The sequence below is a fragment of the Acartia tonsa genome, chromosome 13, assembly GCF_053477335.1.
Source record: "Acartia tonsa isolate MP-2025a chromosome 13, ASM5347733v1, whole genome shotgun sequence".
In the NCBI taxonomy this organism is placed as follows: Eukaryota; Metazoa; Arthropoda; class Copepoda; order Calanoida; family Acartiidae; genus Acartia; species Acartia tonsa.
In genome coordinates this window covers 9,376,701-9,396,636 of record NC_137272.1, presented here as the reverse complement: position 1 = coordinate 9,396,636, position 19,936 = coordinate 9,376,701, and the positions used below count along the sequence as shown (strand labels likewise).

At 31.6% G+C, this 19,936-nt stretch overlaps 1 protein-coding gene across 4 annotated transcripts in view; it reads right to left on the bottom strand.

Moving 5' to 3' along the window:
* LOC145335424 (histone-lysine N-methyltransferase SETD7-like) overlaps nucleotides 1-18,144 on the bottom strand; it is a 34,101-nt gene extending 15,957 nt beyond the window's left edge. The window contains exons 1-13 of one of the 4 annotated variants that reach the window (XM_080181165.1): nucleotides 18,078-18,144; nucleotides 17,722-17,859; nucleotides 14,372-14,471; nucleotides 13,937-14,016; nucleotides 13,378-13,453; nucleotides 12,601-12,705; nucleotides 11,529-11,621; nucleotides 11,092-11,207; nucleotides 9,110-9,171; nucleotides 7,633-7,683; nucleotides 7,098-7,145; nucleotides 3,974-4,056; nucleotides 3,000-3,082 (exon numbers count right to left, since the gene is read on the bottom strand). In XM_080181165.1, coding sequence (XP_080037291.1) covers nucleotides 3,000-3,082; nucleotides 3,974-4,056; nucleotides 7,098-7,145; nucleotides 7,633-7,683; nucleotides 9,110-9,171; nucleotides 11,092-11,207; nucleotides 11,529-11,621; nucleotides 12,601-12,705; nucleotides 13,378-13,453; nucleotides 13,937-14,016; nucleotides 14,372-14,471; nucleotides 17,722-17,859; nucleotides 18,078-18,133 — 1,091 coding nt within the window. In that variant the 5' untranslated portion in view covers nucleotides 18,134-18,144. Of the gene's footprint in view, nucleotides 1-2,999; nucleotides 3,083-3,973; nucleotides 4,057-7,097; nucleotides 7,146-7,632; nucleotides 7,684-9,109; nucleotides 9,172-11,091; nucleotides 11,208-11,528; nucleotides 11,622-12,600; nucleotides 12,706-13,377; nucleotides 13,454-13,936; nucleotides 14,017-14,371; nucleotides 14,472-15,483; nucleotides 15,491-15,643; nucleotides 15,709-17,721; nucleotides 17,860-18,077 lie in introns of those variants that run through there. The other 3 variants (XM_080181166.1, XM_080181168.1, XM_080181169.1) reach the window with 3 other exon arrangements.
* Between the last annotated feature and the right edge of the window lie 1,792 nt (nucleotides 18,145-19,936).

The window sequence follows — 19,936 nt, the reverse complement described above, 5'->3', positions numbered from 1 at the left end:
TCACATTTTTCTCAAAGAACCTAAAATCTATTAGCACAGCATTTTTAGACTAACAAACGTACAAAGTTTCTTATAATAAGTTAAAGAATCTACACAAAGAATAATCTCTTTATGCTAAAAAAACATAATTCCTATCTAAAAATTATTTGATCTCTGCTCAGAGTAAACAAAATTTCCGTTTATAGTTTAAATAATTAATTTCAGCTGAAATATCAAATTTGTTTTGCGAAAACATCTGATAAAATATTCAATTCTAAATTCCCTTTAAAACGCAAATTGAACCACCCGGCACCCCATTAAAAACATTACAAAATTTAGGTTATTTAAGTACTGGACGATGTACAATGTACATCCCCAATGATAAAGAATTTACCCTCCTATAAATTAGTAATAGTGGTAAAACATTTTGTACATTTTTGAGCCAACCAATCAAGTTTTATTAAAAGTACCCAACGTTCTAACCCATCGAATAAGAGGGCATAATTAAAAAGATTTGGATACCATAATAATTTGTAGTCCATTATCCTCTCCATCCTTTTGAAGGTTTGTTGGGGTTTTAAAAGTAACTAGCGGTTGCGCTCCTAGCATCTAGGGGCTATTTATTCAAAGAAATAAGGAAGGGCAGAAATATAGCCTAAAACTATACAGAGACTTCTTAGGTATAAAAATGAAATAGCCTAAAACCATCCAAGAACCTATAAGAAGCTTCACTGTCAATAGGACTATATCGGTTCAGTTTTTAGAGATATCCTTTGCGACAGACAAAAAATGCTTACTACTTTTATTTAATAGGATAAAAGGGTTAGAACGTTTTGGTCCTAGGATGTTAATTATTACAGGGCGTCTTCACCAAAAATTTCAGCTGTCTATACTAAACGTCAGCAGAGAAAATCTCATTATAGATGGACAGACAAAGTGAATTGTAGAGTATTTTCGCTATTAAAAAGGTGGGTTAAAAAAAGAAGTCCATTTCAAATATTTGAGAAAAATGTGAATAAAAGTTTATATTAGGATTAGGATGAAGGTGAGTTGATGAAAATTAGTTTCTAAACTTTTTCAGAGATGTTTTCTACGAAATATTTTTACTTTTTTTAAAGTAGCACATCTACTCTACAAGTAGCTCATTTTTGTAGGTCTGTCTGGTAGGGTACATTCACTTGTCATGTTATAATCTTGCAGGTCCTGTTCCCCCAGATATACCAAACTTAGAAAAGCTCCTGTGACTACAATTTTGAAAAAAAGACGTAAAGTTTTGAAAGTTTAAAACATTTAATATATCAACATCGAACACAGTAAAAGTGTCGGACTAATTATGACGTAAAAAAAAATAGCCAATGAGAGGCCACTTTAAATATACCATTGGTCAATAATGGCCTCTCATTGGCTATTTTTTTTGTTACGTCATAATCAGTCCGACACTTTTACTGTGTTCATCAACATCACATAAACAATTTTTGTAAAATCCACCGCTGTTTTTTTTCCATTTTGTGTTGCTTTAGAATAGTTCATATGTCTTTACTTTTATCAAATCAACTATACATGTTTTTTAAAATATCATTTTCTTGTTAAAAATAAAAAAAAACATTAGTTTTTATGTTATCTTTATTACTTTTTTTATGCACAAACAATCAAATTATACTCAATGAAAAGAATATTTTTAGTTAAATAAATTAATTTATCTCAGAGAATTCTTTACAAAAAGGGGGAGCAACATATAGTAGATATAATATACGTAAAAGATTCATATTTAGCTTCTTTTTGAAAATGATATAAATAACAAAAACAAACAATAACTAATTCCTGTTTTATTATCGAGCAAAAATTTATGTTTATTGGGCTTCAACATCACTGATTCAAGGAAGCATTTAATGCTTTCTAGAATGTTTTATTATATTTACCTTAACTCTATGAGATACAAAAACAATGATCCCTTACATGCACATAGACACATATCTCAAGAAAGAGAGGGGACAATGGGCTGTTTATTAAACTAATCCCTAAAGTTTATAAAACGTTTTCTTATTCGTTTGCTTAACAACTTTGGGGACTTTTACTGAATTTTGATTAGTTGGTTTATTAAGTTGAGTGTTCAAACGTTTTAACCACCAATTTTTTTTGTACAGAAGGAGTCATGTTTACATTAGTAGGGGGTATCTCAATTTATCAGCCATTGTGTTATCCTTTTAGATCCCTCCATATCTCCCTATTATTATGATTTCTAAGTTTTGCAGGTTTGTCAGGGAGGTAGGGGACATTGGAATATAAAACATACTAGTCCCTATTCATAAAGCATTTGTTGTGTAACGTCTTAGGGGATTTTTTGTTAAATTTTGTCTTATCCCTTAAGATCCCTGTGATTTGTAGAAGTTTCAACAATTAAAACTTTGGTAATAATCTTTTTAGAAATGTCAGCACATTGCTTAGTTTCTTACATTTTCCTCTATTTTTAATTGAGGCAATTTAGAATTGTCCTATCCATTTCAAACTTGGCCTAATGATTTCTGTAATAGTTTGTACAATTTATATAGCGCAGCAACTCTTACCTTGAAGTCGGAATGTTCTTCTTAAACATAGTTTTTTTTAGCTTATGATTACTTTTTATAGTTTAATTTTTATAATATTGATTTTTAGGAAGAATAGGCATATTAAGCAACTCTTGACTAATTGTCATTTAGTTTATAACTCAGTTTGTAAACAGCTCATAATGAGATTATTCATATTTCTATGTGTTAAATTGGGATTCAAGCAGCTGCTAAATGGTGAGGTGCACCTAGCATCTAGTGGCTCTGTATTCATAACATCAGAAAGAAGCTGAAAAATAGATCTAAACATTTCAAGACTTAAATATAAAAATGAAAGAGGCCAAAACCATCAAGTGATCTATGTGAATCTTACCTAATATAAAGAACCAAATTAGTTCATTAGTTATTGAGATCTACAACATGGGGCCTAATCGTAAGGGAATCAAATTTTGTTTGTCCTTATAAGTTGATATTTACCTGTACAATCTTCCTTCTGGGGTTGTGAAATGCGGGACTTTTATACAAAAGTTGTCTGTCGTCACTTTGCTTACTGTAGCAGCCTAAATTAAATCACATTGATTATACCCGCGTTCGTGGCTCAACACGTAGCGCATCCGCTCGTCGCCGGGGAGGTTCTAATCTCGGGCCGACACTAAAGACGTTAAAAATGGTTCCTACTGTTGCTATGTCAGGTGCGAGACATGAATAGTAAGAGAAGAGGAATGGCTTGGCCCACAAACATGCGCAAATACTTAGGCAAATGTCGTGCAATCAAAGGGTTGGTTGTCTGATGGATGTTACTTAACCTAATACCATTGGGTGTTAGAGTATCGCATCCCATTACACGCGGATGATGTTCTAGATTCTCTAGATGATCACTTAAAATCGAAGGAGGTAATAAATTCACATCGATTAGCTCTCAATTTTAAAAAAGATGGAAACATAAGTAGCGAAGCAAATACGTATGATGGATGGACATACGGACAAAGTGAGTTAAAGAGAAGATGTTCAGTTACAATTAATCAAAAATAACTTTCTATTAATCACGAAACTTTACATATATGTTCTTTTATTTTTGTAGCATGATTGACAAACCAACAGACCAGGTAAATTATATGTATACTGAATGCTCATTTGTTTAGGGAATCATCACGACATAATAGTGGACACCTATCATGAATACCAGCAGAGTCAATCATCTTTTCCTGACGAACGTACTGACGGAAATCTCGAATTATAGAGTAGCTTAGCTATTACAAAAACTCATTATATACCAAAGCCTTTTGTTTTTAAGAATTAAGAATTAATGCCCATAAATAGAGCAGTAAAACAGTTATACACCAGTACCCATGATAAGCTGCATAGAGGCCGTATTTTAACGGCAGTCGGACCGTCAACATACGGACAGACCTAAACAATAAAGATGCATTGTATATCTAAAAAGTTTGTACCTGGGCGCATTCTAACACTCCATCTTTGAATTTTCCAACCAGGGCGTTTTTAAAGTCAGGATATATGTAGGCAATGTTCATTCCTAAAACAATATGGTATATTTTTTACAATCAGGTTATATGTAGGCAATGTTCATTCCTGAAACGACATGGTATATTTTTTACAATCAGTATTTTGTAGGCTATATTCATTTCTAAAACGACAAGGTATAATTTTATATATAGGATTTATGTAGGCTATATTCATTCATAAAACATGCCTAAATTTACATTAAGATCTAGCCTTTTTGTTAAATATAAATAAGGTTTACTCTCAAAAATCATATGCTTGATATTACGTGGGTTAAAGTAACCTACCAGGAAATTAGACTGACGTTACACTGAAAATTTTACTGATGCCCAAACTAAGTTTTATACCTACATTACCTTATAATTTGTTTTAAAAAATAATACAAAGTAGAACGATGTCTGTCTGCCTGTTTGTCTGTCTGTCTGTTTGTTTGTCTGTCTGTTTGTTTGTAGCGAAGGATCTCGCTAACCGCTGAACCGATCGGGTTCTCCTTTACAGGGTAGCTTCTCATAGGTCCCGTGAAGGTTAATAACTATTTTTTGTGGGTTGGGACACCCCCAAACCCCCCAAAAAATGAAAAATACCCCCCCCATTTTTTTAAAACTAAAATTAAAATAGTGGGGTCGACTGCCCCCTCCCCCCAAAAAACAAAAAAAAATCTCCCCCACCCCCAATTCTTTTTTTAAATTTTTCTTTTAAATCTAAAATACGAAAAATTGTTTTGATTAAACCTCTTGGGGCGAAGCCGCTAGTTAATAATTTGTTTTTTGAAAATGTTTAGTATTGGGGTATTGAAGGTTTCAAATTAGAATTGTCCAAATTTTTAAACAAATAACTTTTATATACAGAAGAGTTATTTGTGATCATCATGTGTACATTAATTTATCATCATTGTCTCATCCCTTAAGGTCCCTGTGTGGATTAAAGAAACCTGAGGAAAGAAAAACATAAAGTTTGTCAAGTTTGTAGAAAGAAAAGATGATTCGAGGAAAGGTTTTCAAAGAAAAATAAAAAAGAACACTATCTTGTCACTAGCGGATACGTCCTTATAGGTCTATAGGGGTACTTAAGTTGGGATGGAAGGGGGGGGGGGAGGTCGACCTTTGACACTTGACCTTTGAGAATAATAATAAAAAAAGAACTTTATTTTGACCGGAAAGAAACACCAGACAAAGAAGAATTAAAATTGATCTATGATGAATTCTAACGTGGCATTACTCTTAGGTTTGCCAATTTAGACAATATGTATTTATCATCAGAAAGTCTATTTTAAACCCAACGATTTGCCTTTGACCATTAGGCATAATATTATATGCTACGCATGTCATAACTTTTTTTAAGTAAAAAGGACCTAAATAAATGGGTAAAAAATCATCTATGTCGCGCGGGTTAGGTTTATCTAAATATTATAATAAAATTCTAGATTTTGCTTCTATGGAGTAGTTACCAGGAATGAAGGGGGCATTGGACTGTAAATTACACTGATACCCAAAGTTTTCTAAAAATCTCTCTTATTTGTTAACTTCTTTAACAAATTATTTTATAACACAGAAGTTGTTATCTTGTTTATCATCATTGGGGATGTATATCAATATATCTTCCATTGTCTTATCCCTTAATATCCCTGAGTTGAGTATATATCCACTGCACACATATGTGTATTGACCAGAGAAAGTTTGAAGAATCTGAGCTTAACAAAGTTTCCAAAGAAAAACAAAAACTTAAATACGCTTAGAACTAACTTTCCTAGGTATAATATATGGTGGAGATTTTCATTAGGGTTCTTAAGGGATAAGACAATAAACGATAAATTTATACACGACCCCAATAATATCAGGTATCTTAAGGGATAAGACAATGAACGATAAATTGAAATGCATCCCCAATGATAATGAACAAAATTACCTCTTATATAGATTGGTTTAAATGTTAGGGCACTACTAGTTTGAAAACAACCGAAATTTTGAGCAAACGAACATGATAACGTGGCGAAAAACTTTTTTGGACAAGTGTAATTTACAGTCCAAGGTCCCTCCCCTCCTTGTTTTATTTTAAATACTAAAATGCTGGCTTGTACGGAAAAAAAATAAGTATGATAACATTTCAATGATAGGTATAATTAAAGTATTGTTGAAATTCTTATAACAGCCAAAATAAGCTTAGGTTTAAATAAAACAAGGATGACAAAATCCATAAAAGCAAAGCACTGAAACGATAGGACAAACAGACATTAACACTTAAAAGTATAAGAGTTGAATCAAAATTGTAAGTAAACTTGTTGAAAAACTGCTTGATACAGGATAATGGTCATGGACATACTAACAATTTTAGGACTTGATTATAGAGTTGCTTCGCTTATAATATTGTTCTTTGTTGTCCCAGGAATCAATATACAAAAAATCAGATCTAAGTGATAATTAGATCACATAAAAAATTTGTTGTTAAAAAAGTAGAAAAATTAACAAGTTTAAAATGGACGTACGTACATTCTGGTAATAATTATAGAGTTGCTACTCTTTCTAAATCGTACCTAACTACTACAGGAATCACCATGCAAAGTTTGAAATCGATAGAACAATTCAAACATGCCCAAATTAACGAATAAAAGCTATCTGTCTCGGACGTACGGACGGACGGACCGACCCTAATTATAGAAAAGCTTCGCTTTTAAAAATCTCTGTGAAAATTGTAGTCACCTAAACTGTTTAAAGTTTTCCGGAACCTCATATTGCTTTAAACTTCTATATTTCAAACGGTTTTGCATTTATATAGGATGCTTTTAAAATTGTTATCCATTTTATCTGGGAGGGATAGGGCATTGCACTAAAAAAAACACTGGTTTGGTTAAAAACTTTGGGTACTTTTATCAAATCTGGATTGGTTGTTGTAATTTCTACTATTATTTTTAATCTACAGAAGCTGTACATCTATTTATCCATTGTCTTATCAAGTAAAGTCCCTGCCCTGCATACATATTTTGTGATTGTCGAGACACTGACAACTTCCATAAAATACAAATCAGAAAGACAAACGAACATTGACAATATTATTTACCTGTAATTTTACCATCTTCATCTGCCACGCCCACAACACACCCACCGCCTAAACATTTAGTAGTGAAGCTACTCCTTAATTCACATCTGTCTGTCCGTCAGTAATGTTATGGGATAAATGTATTTTTCTCAGTTGCTATTCAGTATATGATGATGATATTTATTTGGGACATTCACAATATCTAGGAGCGTTCAGTATATAATTTATTTGGTCTGTAAATCTGTCAGTCCTGCTGCAAAAATAATAGAAATCAAAACATACAATAAAAGCATGCGTGAAAGGTTTCGTAATTTTTTGTAATTGTCCATTCTATTATTCTAGCTTATTATTGAACTAGATGGTATTATGAAACCAAATTTCAATTTCTACATATTTACCCTATTAAATACCCTATTTAAATACTAAACGACTTATAGCCTTATGTCTTTTACACACAGAAAAAGTGCTATCTCTTGCGAATTGACAGACCTATTGATTTTCAGGGACAAACCCTCATTATAGAAAAGCTTCACTTATTAAAAAATAAACATCTTACCCTTGATAATTTTCCAGCATGTACCAAAGGGCATTCCATTTCTATACATTCCTGACGTCAAAACAGATTTATTACATGTAAATGTAGTAGTTCTAGAACCCAAATTCGCAGATAGAAAAGGTACAATCGGCTGTTTATTACACTAGTCCCTAAAGTCCTATCATAACGTTTTCTTATTTATTGATTTATGGATTGATTGGTTGGTTAATCAAGTTCAGTGTTCAAACGTTTCAGCTACTAATTATAATCTACAGAAGAGGTATTTTTTGTATCATTATTGGTTACATACATCTATTTATCAGCCATTGTCTTACAATCCATCTAGTACAATAAATATATTAATCTATTCTAAAAGTATCAAAATTCTAATGTAGCGAGATGTATGTATACGATCTATGCAAGCTAAAAAAATATCCATAGTTTCTATGAATGTTACATAATTGTTCTGAAAAGGTTCAGGCTGATTTGCATTAAGTAAAAAGAAACATTTATATTATTATTAAATGTGTTCTCATTTACAAAAAAAAACATGCTTATATTAAAGTACCATATAACCTTAAAGGCTAGAGGTTTTGCCTAATGACTATAATCTCAGGAAGATTTTTGTTATTTATCATTTTCTAACTAATTTCCAGGAAGAGAGGGGACAATGGGCTGTTTATTACACTAGTCCCCAAAGTTTTAATATCGTTTTCTTATTCGTTTTCTTTACAACTTTGGGGAATTTTTGATAAATTTCGATTGTTTTTTTTTTTAATTGAGTGCCTAAACGTTACAACCACTAATTATATATGTGTATAAGTGTTAATTTGTGTTAACATTGGGAATTTACATCAATTTATCGGCCATTTTCTTATCCCTTTATCTTCCTGACTAATATCTCATCCCCTTATTATTATTCAGAGTATGTGAGAGAAAGAAAAACAAATATGTAATACAGGGTTTATATAATTCGGCCAAAATAAAATATTTGAATATAATAATTATCTCCATTATCAATTTAAAGCTATATTGTTACTGTGGTATCACTTTGAAAAGTTTTATAATAACGTTTTCTTATTCATTGGCTTAACAACTTTTGGGGACTTAAGTCAATTTTGGTTAGTTGGTATATAAAATACTGAGAATTTTGAAGTGTAGTTTCAACTTAAAGTCAGATATAAAATCATTTATAACAATTAATCATGTACGTTATAGGCTCGAAATGATTTCCCAAGCAAAACTTTATCCTAAGAAATTTAACTGTTTATAGGTGACTTATTATTTGATTTAGATGAGAAAAATTAAACTGCTAACTTGTACCAATATTTTTTGTAACCCATAAATGTGGTCGGATTTTTACTACACTGTGTTTCTATTGGTTCAAAATAGATTGTTCATCTAGGCTTTTCATATTTATTCTATAAACATAGTTTTTTATGAATATATATATTCTTTTATTTATATTGTATGACATCAAATACATAATTCTGTTTGCCTAGAAAAGTGAGTTTATTCTTCTTGTCAAATATTCTACAGAAACCATGCAGTACTCCGTCTGATTATAATATTAACATTAGTTATTATTTTTTGTATTTATGTCATAATTTTTATCATTTAAACCTAAGATAATTAAGTGATATGTCCCCAAAGTATTTCTATATAAAATTTTTATGAAGTAATACTTTTCACTATTGTAAATTTTATTAAATAATATTTGGTAATATTTTTGCTTGTAGCTTGAGCTATTTTGTTAAGGAATAAGTTCTAATATACAATTTTGTAATATTTTTTTTTATTTTATATTCTACAAAAAAATTGAATTTGTTATGGAAGGGATGATTTTTTGAGAGGATAGAGATACCTTCTTCAATAAATAAAAAATGATTTCCGGGAAAAGAGATCAATATCGCAAATGTAATAGAGCTTTTAGTAAAACTTTGTGTGTAATGTTTTGGTGATTTTTAACTCCATTGGAAACTACATAGTTTTATTATCTCCAAAATGGCTAATCTAATTATATTATAATTTTAGGGGAAGTTTGGTTTAAGTGTAGGTATGTTTTTTTTACTATTTTCAAGAACCTTTATCCCTAGTAATAATATGTTAATGTTGATAATCTCATAAACTCACCAGGGAACTCTTCTTATGATGTATTCCTTAGAGGAAGCATAGTATAAATATAATATGAAAGTAATATTTTTGTGTGTAGTGAAGGATCTTGCTAACCAATGAACCGACATGGTTCTTCTTTATAGTGAAGCTTCCTAGAGGTCCTGTAAGGATTGGAAGTGGGAACCTCCCCCCTCCCCCTCTTAATTTTTTTACTTTTCTTTTTTAAAGTAAAAGTAAAATTGGAGGTTTGAATTCAAAAAATCTATAATAAATTACAAGTGACTGTGCCTTGAGCATCTATTTAAATTATTCCAGGACATATGAAAAGGTTCCTCTAAAATAGTAAGCTTTATTAGTTCAGAAGTTAGTGAGATCTCAACGTACAGTAAAAACCACTAATCTATATAGCAGAATTTTCGGGTATAGTCCTTTCCACGACATACCTACATAAGGAGCGATTCTTCGTATTTTTAAAATGTCTTTTTATAGGTTATTTTAGGTTAGGTTAGGTTATATTGTGTTAGGTGATTGCCCCACAGGCTTAGGTAATTGGCCCCGCTGGGTTAGAGCCCCCCGCAGGGGCTAGAAATAGGAGAAAAGCTACTGTGAAAAATACGAAGAATCGTATGAAGGGATGTCGTGGAAAGGACTATACCCGAATTTTCTAAAGTGCTATATTATATGTATATAATACCTATGGAATAAATATTTCTATCCTTGTTTTTATATATTATCCTTTAAGATAGAGTAATTTATTCCGAGCTTGACTTTAGGGAATTTCTCGCAAAATGTTATATATGCATAACTTTCTCTTTATATAAATAGGACGATTTTATCCAATATGAACAGTGTTTTAAAAGAAAATGGTTTTAGGGGGGGGGGGGTGTTATTCTTTTATTTTAAGAAAATAGCTTAAAACCACCACAGGATCAGTAGCTATATTGCCAAGGGGGCTTTGCACCAAGAGGTAATTAAAAAAAAAATATGTACCTGCCAAAAAAAATTATGCGAGTATGGGAATCATTACATCTTCTATTACCTACCCAGCTGAAAAAAATGCGAATGGGTCACCAATTCTCGCGAATAAATGGCGAATTCGCAAAACATATGCGAAAAAAAATGGGGGAGATTTTTTTTTTTGGGGGGGGGGTTGGAGGTGTCCCCCATCCCCCAGAAATGGCTTAAAACCACCACAGGACTATTAGTTATATTCTCTGAAGAGTAGAATCCACTCGGTTCAGTGGTTAACGAGATCTTAAGGGACAGACGGACGGATGGACATACATCATTCTATTTTGTATTATAGATATAGGATAATAAATAGTTGTATCCACAAAAGAAAATCTTAAAACTAATGTTTTTCCTTTGAAATATCCCTCCAACCAAGTTTCATCTGCGAAATAAATACGACATTTGTTGTTGAGTTTGTCATGATAATATTCTCCACTTAGAAAACACACGTCACCCTTTCTACTTTCAACCTAAAATGTAAACAATTAAACATGCGTTTTTATCCGAAGTTCCTAGCGAAAAAAAGTCCCCTCACAATTTAAATAATTGGAAATAAGGGGGAGGGGGGGTTTTTTGTGTGCTTATGGTTTACCTCATGTTAAGTTAGGCTTGTTTATATTGGGTACAACCCAGGGAATCCTCACAAGATTGGGGCACCACTTGTATAGGACCTTAGGTTTAATTAGGTATTGGTTAGGCAAAAAACAAATCCCCCCCCCCACCCCTATTCGTTAGATACTATTTTTTTAAAGGGAAAGCTCCAATTCTTCTGATAAATAAGTATCTAATACCTTGAAATCTCCATGTCTAACTCCATGTTCCCAGTAACCTACCAGGTAGCTGCCATCCTCCAGTTCTAGGTTACCTTTTCCATGGAATCTTTTCTAAACATTCAGATATTTGAAATGAAATAAAATCTCAATCTTCCCTGTACCCAACTAGGTAGCTGCCATCTTCCAGTTCCAGGTTTCCTTTCCCATGGAATCTTTTCAAAATATTTAAATATCTGAAACTAAATATAGTCTCCATGTCCAACTCCATGTTCCCAGTATCCAACCAGGTAGCTGCTATCCTCCAATTCCAGATTACCTCTATGGAATCTTTTCTGAATATTAAATTATTTGTAATGAAATAAAATCTCCATGTTCCCAGTATCCAACCAGGTATCTGCTATCCTCCAGTTCCAGGTTTCCTTTCCCATAGAATCTTTTCTAAATATTCAGGTGTATGTAATAAATAAAGTCTCCATGTCTGACTCCAAGTTTCCAGTACCCAACCAGGTAGCTGCCATCATCCAGCTTTGTTACCGTTTTACGTTATATTTCTGGTAAAACTTCAAAATGAATAGAAAAAAACAAGGATATATATTATCTCTGTTCCTAAATCGATAATCTCTAAAATACATTATTTGGAAGCAACATGATGTCTATCAGTTCCTATGTGTGTATGTAACGAATTAGGATCTCGCTTACAGGGGGGAAAACAAATGCTAGTCTAAGGTCAAATATACAGTGATAATTTTTTTTATTACATGTCTCTTTTCACTTTAAGAAATTTGATCTTTTCTATAATTAGAGCCAGATCATCCGTTTATACGTTTGTCATTAATAGATAACTTTTTAGGCATTTCAGAACTGTTCTATCGATATCAAACTTGGCATTATGATTCCTGTAATAGGTATGTAAAATCTACAAAGCGTAGCAACTCTAAAAATTTCACTGGCACATTCGTATGTCGATTTAAACTACTCTAACCACAAATTTTTATAAAGAAGTTAAATGGTAAATTAGATAATTATAAAGGTTGGACGAACTGACAACCCGTAATTATAATAGCGTAGCTGCATTACAAAAAAAGATTACCTGCTGGTCCTTACCACCCTGGTAGGTATACTTGAGATCTTTCAGGTCCGGGTAGGGTTCAAATGTAGGGGAGCCGTACTTCACCTCACTCTGGTAAACACCGACCTTTAGTATGTTGCACATGAGCCATGCGGGACTTATAAATGCAAAGGTGCTATCACTCAAAGTGTCTAACGAGCAATGATAGACCCCAATCCCATTTTTAAAACATCAATTGAAGATAAGTGGTATTTTTACCTTGCCTAATCACTGCCGCAGACCCTAACCCAACTAGCCAACCCATTATCCAATATAACCTAACCTAATCTGACCTAAAGTAATAAACTAACAAATAAAAGACTACAACTAATTATATATTAAATGTCATTTTTCCTTTTTTACTTTCTTTCTATCTGTATTTCTTTATTACTAAAAGAAAAGGACAAAAATTTCTAATTTATTATTGTGTTGAATACAGTAGCTAAACCAAGAAAAAAAATTATAATTTATATTTTATTCCATTTAAACTTAACTTAGTTGTCAAATTTAATATCTCATTAAAGATTATTAAGTATGTTAAATAATGGAGAAAAAAAAATCATTTTGGACAATTTTCCACATATAATAAATAAAAATTATAGAATAAATACCAGTTTTGTTTGCCTGGACCTTTGATCCTTCGGGGCCACCAAAACTGGAATTAATCTTATATTTTTTTACTTTAATATCCGCGGAAAGCTGTCAATAATTATATGCAATAGATATATATGAATTCCGTTAAAAGAAAAAAATCATTACCTTTAAATCTTTGAATTGTTCAAGTCCAACGTTGGATCCAATGTATTTCATCTTTTTTAGCCACTGATCCAATTCTCTTTAGAAAATAAACAAGGTTAATTATATACAAAGGTAGCATAACAATAAAGGAAAATATTTCACGTCGTCACTCACCGTCCAGTTTAAAAATCATTATACCTTATGGATCTTAAACCCACATATGGAGACCCCCCACCCCCTTCCCTTACCTAATATAATAAGATGACAGGACAATATAAGTATATTCATTTTTTAATGTTTGGGCGTTTTCCTTTAAGAGCGTTGTTGAGCAAAAAAACATTTGAAATAAATTCAAAGAGGGAGGGAATTTTTCATTTGTTTCTTTATTACTTTAGTACATACATATTAGTATACATACATAAGTACTTGCATGGTACTCCTACAAATAGGTAAATCTATTTGCCCCGCAGGGTTTCAAACTGGCTAATCATCTTCTTGTTTATATTTTTTTAATGAGGGACGTTCAATGCTCGACAACGCACTAAAAGGGAAAGCACCAACCAACTTAAACACCTTGTACCTGGCATTTCTATCTTCCACACTCTCCCCCCGGATGTAGATCTCGTTACCAAGTTTATCTTTTACTACACAGGGCTCTTTCTAAAATAAGATAGGGATTTTAAGGGATAAGACAATTAACGATGAATTGATACTATCCATTTTGTTAATAAAAATAATCATATTGAAAGATTGGACTTTACTATACAATGAAAAAATGTAGAAAGTGTAAGATAAAGCTTCTGGTATCATTGTAACTTACAGTTTATTTGCCCTCCCTCCATGGCTTTGTATCGTTCTTTAAAACCTTTTTTTAGGCAAGTAAACGTACAGACAGACAAAACAAGAACAGGCAAAGTGACAGACGGACAGACATTGATCGTTCTACTTTTATATATGGATAGATGGACATACGGACATTTTGATTTCAGAAAAACTTCGCAAATAAAGATTATACCTTTTCTTGTATCACAGGTTTTTCTTCGTCTTTTTTCTCTTCAGTTTTGACAGATCTTAAGCTGGAATTTCTAAACAGCCTTCTCTGTCTCTCTTCTCTCCTAGAACATCATTATTAATTACCAGTGCTGCACTATTTATTTCTAATTTTGTTCTTGTATTAACAAAATTTCTAAACATTTGCATCTGTGCCTCTTCTATCAATAATAATACAAAGTAAAATTTTGTCTGGATGGTTTTATGCTATTTACTGTCATCTCCTTATCATTTAGTAAACATAATTCATAGTTATAAGACAGACCTAGTATGGAGCATAAATAAATATAGATCTTAATGTCAACAATATGAAAAATAGAACAATAATTTATAAAAGTATTATGCTTTTTTAATAAAGTAACAGGATGTCTGTTTGTCTATAACGAAAAATTTCGCTGACTGCTGAAACGTTATGGTTCTCTTTTAAAAGGTAGCTTCTCATATGTCCCATAAAATTATAAATGGAGGGTTAGCCCCCCCCCCCCCAAAAAAAAAATCCCCCTTTAATAATTTCTTTTTAAAATCTAAACTGAAAAAAGTTACAACTGTGGGTGACCTAACCCTGTGGGGTCACATACCAGCCTGATTCTATACATGCAGGGTTTCCCTATCATTTACTCAACCTAAACTAAGCTGCAATGATAATTCATTTTATGGTCTTTGTGTAATTTAAGAAGAAATCATAATGATACAGATTACAGATCGTCTAGGAAAATACTTACAAGAATTTTTAGAAAATACTCGACGGACAGACGGATGGATGGACAAACGCTTGTAAATTATATATTATCTTTGCTACAATAAGTATAAATAAATACTTTTTATTGCTATCTTAACATGAATACATAATACAGACTAAATTGCTAATGCAATAAAATTATATTTAGGCTAGGCAATAATTTAGGAAATATGTATTCACATAAGAAGTAATTATGACAAAAATATAAGAAAATAACAATAAACTATAATTAACTATTAACGGATCAAGATAATATCCTTCAAATGCCCCAAGATGCAACCAGGAGTATAACTGCTAGTATCAAGTATAAAAGAACTGCTGCGCTATTACAAGCTGACTTCATTTCACTTGGGTAGTTTCTAAATGACTGAGCAGTACGTACGGACGTACTTTAGTTATAGAGTAGCTACTTCATTTCACTTGGGTAGTTTCTAATTAACTGAGCTGTACGTACGGACGAACTTTAATTATATAGCAGCTGTGCTAATAAAAACTGACTTCATTTCACTTGAGTTCATTCTAATTGACTGTGACCGCTATCATTCAATTTTAAAAGAAAAAAAGCTTCGCTTTTAAAAATTTGGTTTGAAATTTCATATTTTTAGAATTGCTGCACAATTCACTTTTTTCTGCCACTCATGCTAACTATAGCGCAGCAATTACAAACTAATGCTAGGGCAGCCATTTTGATATATTGTTCTCATGATAAAACTTTACTATTTTTCATTATAGACTAGTGGCATAGCCTCTGGCCTTTCATTGCATTGCCCCAGATAGTTAATAATAAACAATTTTAAACAATATTAGTTTTTATGCAAAACTACATGATATTTAGTGTAAGACAGAAAAACAGATAAATCCTACATTTTGTTAAATTTTGTCATTGAAAAATGTATTTAACCTTTTCCTATTTCATTAGTAAAATATACTTTTTGTAAAGTCACGTAATTTGTATTCTGTCAATTTTAATCTTTTTTTTTTATAAATAACATGTAATCTATTTTGAAATTTTACCAACACAGATACTTTGAGCTGAAATTGCATGGTAAAATAAACTGTAACTTTGTGCTTTAAAACTTTGGGTACTTGATCTAGATTGGTTGGTTTAAACTAGTCACATCCATCCTTTTTTCTAATAATAATTTAAATTTCTTAGCAAAAAGGGTAATCTCAGTTGATTTTGTCATCATATTTTGATTTTAATTTCAAACATCTTTGTAAGCAATGAGTTCTTGTCTTTTTCCTAAAAAGAATATTTTGTACATTGCAACTTTTGTTACAAGAAAAATTAAAAGGAAGTTCGTTAGTTTGATTTATTCAATAAAAATTTAATCGAGCACAGAAACCCTTATTTCAAAGTGAATAGAAATAACAGGAGTTGGTAGTTTTTGTTTGTTAACTTGTTTATTACATTAAGACAGGTTATGTTGGGTCATATAAGGTACTGGGTAATCCCGCAGGGTTAGAGCCCACCACAGAGGTAAGGCATAGGGAAAAAAATACCCTGCCACCCCCTTCTTACTTATTTCCCATTCATTTTCAAAATAAGGTGGGTGGAGAGGTTTAAGTACTCAACAAGCAATTTTAGGAAATATGGCTACTTTTATATTGGCCAAAAATCATATTTAAATAAATTTTCAAGCTATGAATAAAAATTTATTTGTAAGCTATCTTTCAATGTAATGAAATCCGAAGATGGCCACATTCAAATCTATGCTGCAATTAAAAATGTATTAAAGGCCGACCAAACTTATTTCAGAGATTTGATCACTATAAAAATGTATTTCATCTGTATGGAATTCCACAAAATAACCAAAGGATTGCCCAACGCATTGGCGGGGCTATATCAACGTTTAGGCCTCCTGGCTTGGATTTACCTTTCAATGTTTGAACAAATGTGTCTGTACTATTTAAAAACATTCTGTACAGAATTGCTGTACATATTTTGAAATATATTTGTGTGTCCACATAAAGACTTGCAAAATTGGTGTTTATATTTTGCAAATGACCTCATATTTTTTCCATATTTTTTTGCAACGTAATGCGTTGATTTTAAAAATAGTTCTTGTCATGAGATTATCTACTTTAAAATAAAACACGTCCGCTAGTTGTCAGGGAGAATGAAAATAGATATTCCCCATAATAAAAATTTTACAACAACGGCTGGATTTATTGTTCTACAATTTTCAAGGAAGCTGTCCATTGGTCAATGGAAGATTTCAGATGATTATTAAAGATGATTCAAACTGCCCTTATTTATTAATAATATTTTCCTCAGAGTGCCTTGTTAAGCAGAAATCCCCCCCTCCCCACTCCCCTTGAGTTGAGTTTTAGAATTTGAAATAAACGTAAGGGTAGCTTTTTGTTTGTTTGTTTAAATTGATTTAGGTCAGGATATTTTTTATTGGGTAATAGATAGCTCAGAGGGTTACGGCATCCTGTGGTAGTTAAACAAAGGAAAAAATCCCCCCTCCCAAACCCCTCATAGTTTTAATTTATTTTTTAAAAATTGGGGGATGGGGCTTCAGTGCACAATAGGTACAATTAGTGAAAGCACCACATAATATTTCTTGTACCTGAGTCTGAAGTCGAGAACAGACATTCCCTCATTTTTTGTGTTGCTGTTATTCTGTCGGCTAGAGTCATCATTCTCTTTATCATATTGCTTCTGTTGTGAGCTCACTCGAGATAGGATAAGTGAGGCTTCATAATTCCTACAGACAAAATATTATTATCAAAATGGCGTTAAATATATTTCTCATGTTTCTTGTAAGAGCTGATTGAGTACTCTCTATTTTAAATAACCGTTATCTTGGTTCTTTTAGACTATTTTATTTTTTAGTTTAAGTCTCTGTTTGGTTTTGGCTGTTTTTCTGTCCTTCCCATTTCCCTCAAATAAGTCTCATGGGCGCGTACGCAAATATAATTCTACCTTATTGTGACAGAATGATGAGTAGTTATAGGCAATCCTGCAACCAAACAGGGCATTCTTTTTCTCTGAAACTTAAATACAATATTTTAAGAATAATTATAGTTTAAGGCTGTAGATTTAAATCATGGGTTGAAAAGTATTGACACTATTAGTTTCTAACAAATTCAATAAAAGTACCCAAAAGTGTGTTACATTGGTTACCAAATTACCAATACAGTTTACAGTACAATGTTTCGTTTCTGCAAGGCTTTTTCCGAGAATATATTTTTATCATCTGTATTAAATGCTATTCAAAAGTCAAGGTGCATCAAAATAAAACAAATTCTGAAAATTAAAATGTTTGTTTGTGTGTCTTACAAGCATAAAAAAGTTGAACATTTAAAAAAAAATATTTCTTATTTGTAAAATTAAAATATAGATATTGAGCTTGATGATAAGCACTGCACGAAAGTACGGACCTAACTATAGCAAATCTTCGCTTTAAAATATGACAACATACATATATACAGTCTGTACGTCCATTTGTCAAAATTTGCGTCTAACATGTCAATCCATCCATCAATAATTTTGCACATTTTCGAACACGCTCACGCGCCAAAGTTGTTTGCAAAAATAAACGCATTTACTGGGTCAAGTGGTATGCAAACGTCATTCTAAATCACAACAAAAAATAAGGATGACAAAACCCATAGAAGCGAAGCTATGAAATCAAATAGTAGAACAAATAAACATAAACACTTGTAACTCGTAAATATAAGCAGAAAATTAATTCAAAGGTGTAACATAATATTTTCTAAATTTGTTGCAAAATTCCATAACTACAGGATTCTGTTTAAGACATACTTAAATCTTTAGAACTTTAATATAAATACTTTGCTTAAGCAATTGTACCTGATTTTTCAAGGAATAATTGTTACAAAAAAAAGATGATACTTATATAATAGAAAAATTGTTGTCAATTGTTACACTTTCTCTAAACCTCTATATTATTCACAAAGTTTGAAATTGATAGGATAATTCTATCTTGCATAAATCAACGAAAATAGCTAACATTACGTGCGAATGAACGGACATACAGACTCTAATTTTTAAAAAACCATTTGCTCTTTAAAATGAAAAATTAGGACTAATTTTGATTTTAAAGAATAAAATTTTTATCATCTAGAATTTGACTCTATTCTGCTGTAAAAGTGCTGTCAGCTCAGGATGTTTATTCCAGACAAACTCGAGAGATGCTACGATACATGTTAAATATGGCAGTAAAATCTTTTTGGTAATATCTATAGAGCAGCTACGATTAGCCTGTAACCAATATTAATCTTTCCTGAAATTAAAACGTCTACGGAATTTTATTAAACATTTACACAAAATTTTAACTTAATAATAAATTGCATGCGATATTTTTACGTGAGTTAAAAAGTTAAAGAATGTATTAACAAGCCAAATTGACAAAATAAACTAACTTAAAAAAACATCTCAAACTTTAAACTTATCATTAACAAGAAGGAATATTGTCCAAATATTTTACACCAAAAATATAAAGAATGAAAAACTTTTTTTGTTTCAAGGGCTTTTAAGAATGGAGAAAAGCACAAGAATAGCATAAAACCATCCCAAAATTGAAATAGAGCTCATCTGAAAAAAATAAACATATCAAACTGGCCTTTTCTGAGATTATGCGTTTAAAACAAACGAAAATAAAGCTTCAAGCTGTATACTATAAAAAAAATATAATGTTTTTTGGTAATATAAACAAAACACTACTTTTTACTTTTGAATATGTAAATATAAAGGTTACAAACACAGCAAAGTACATAGAAGCTGTGCGACATAAAAATCTCCGGACAAATGACCCCCCA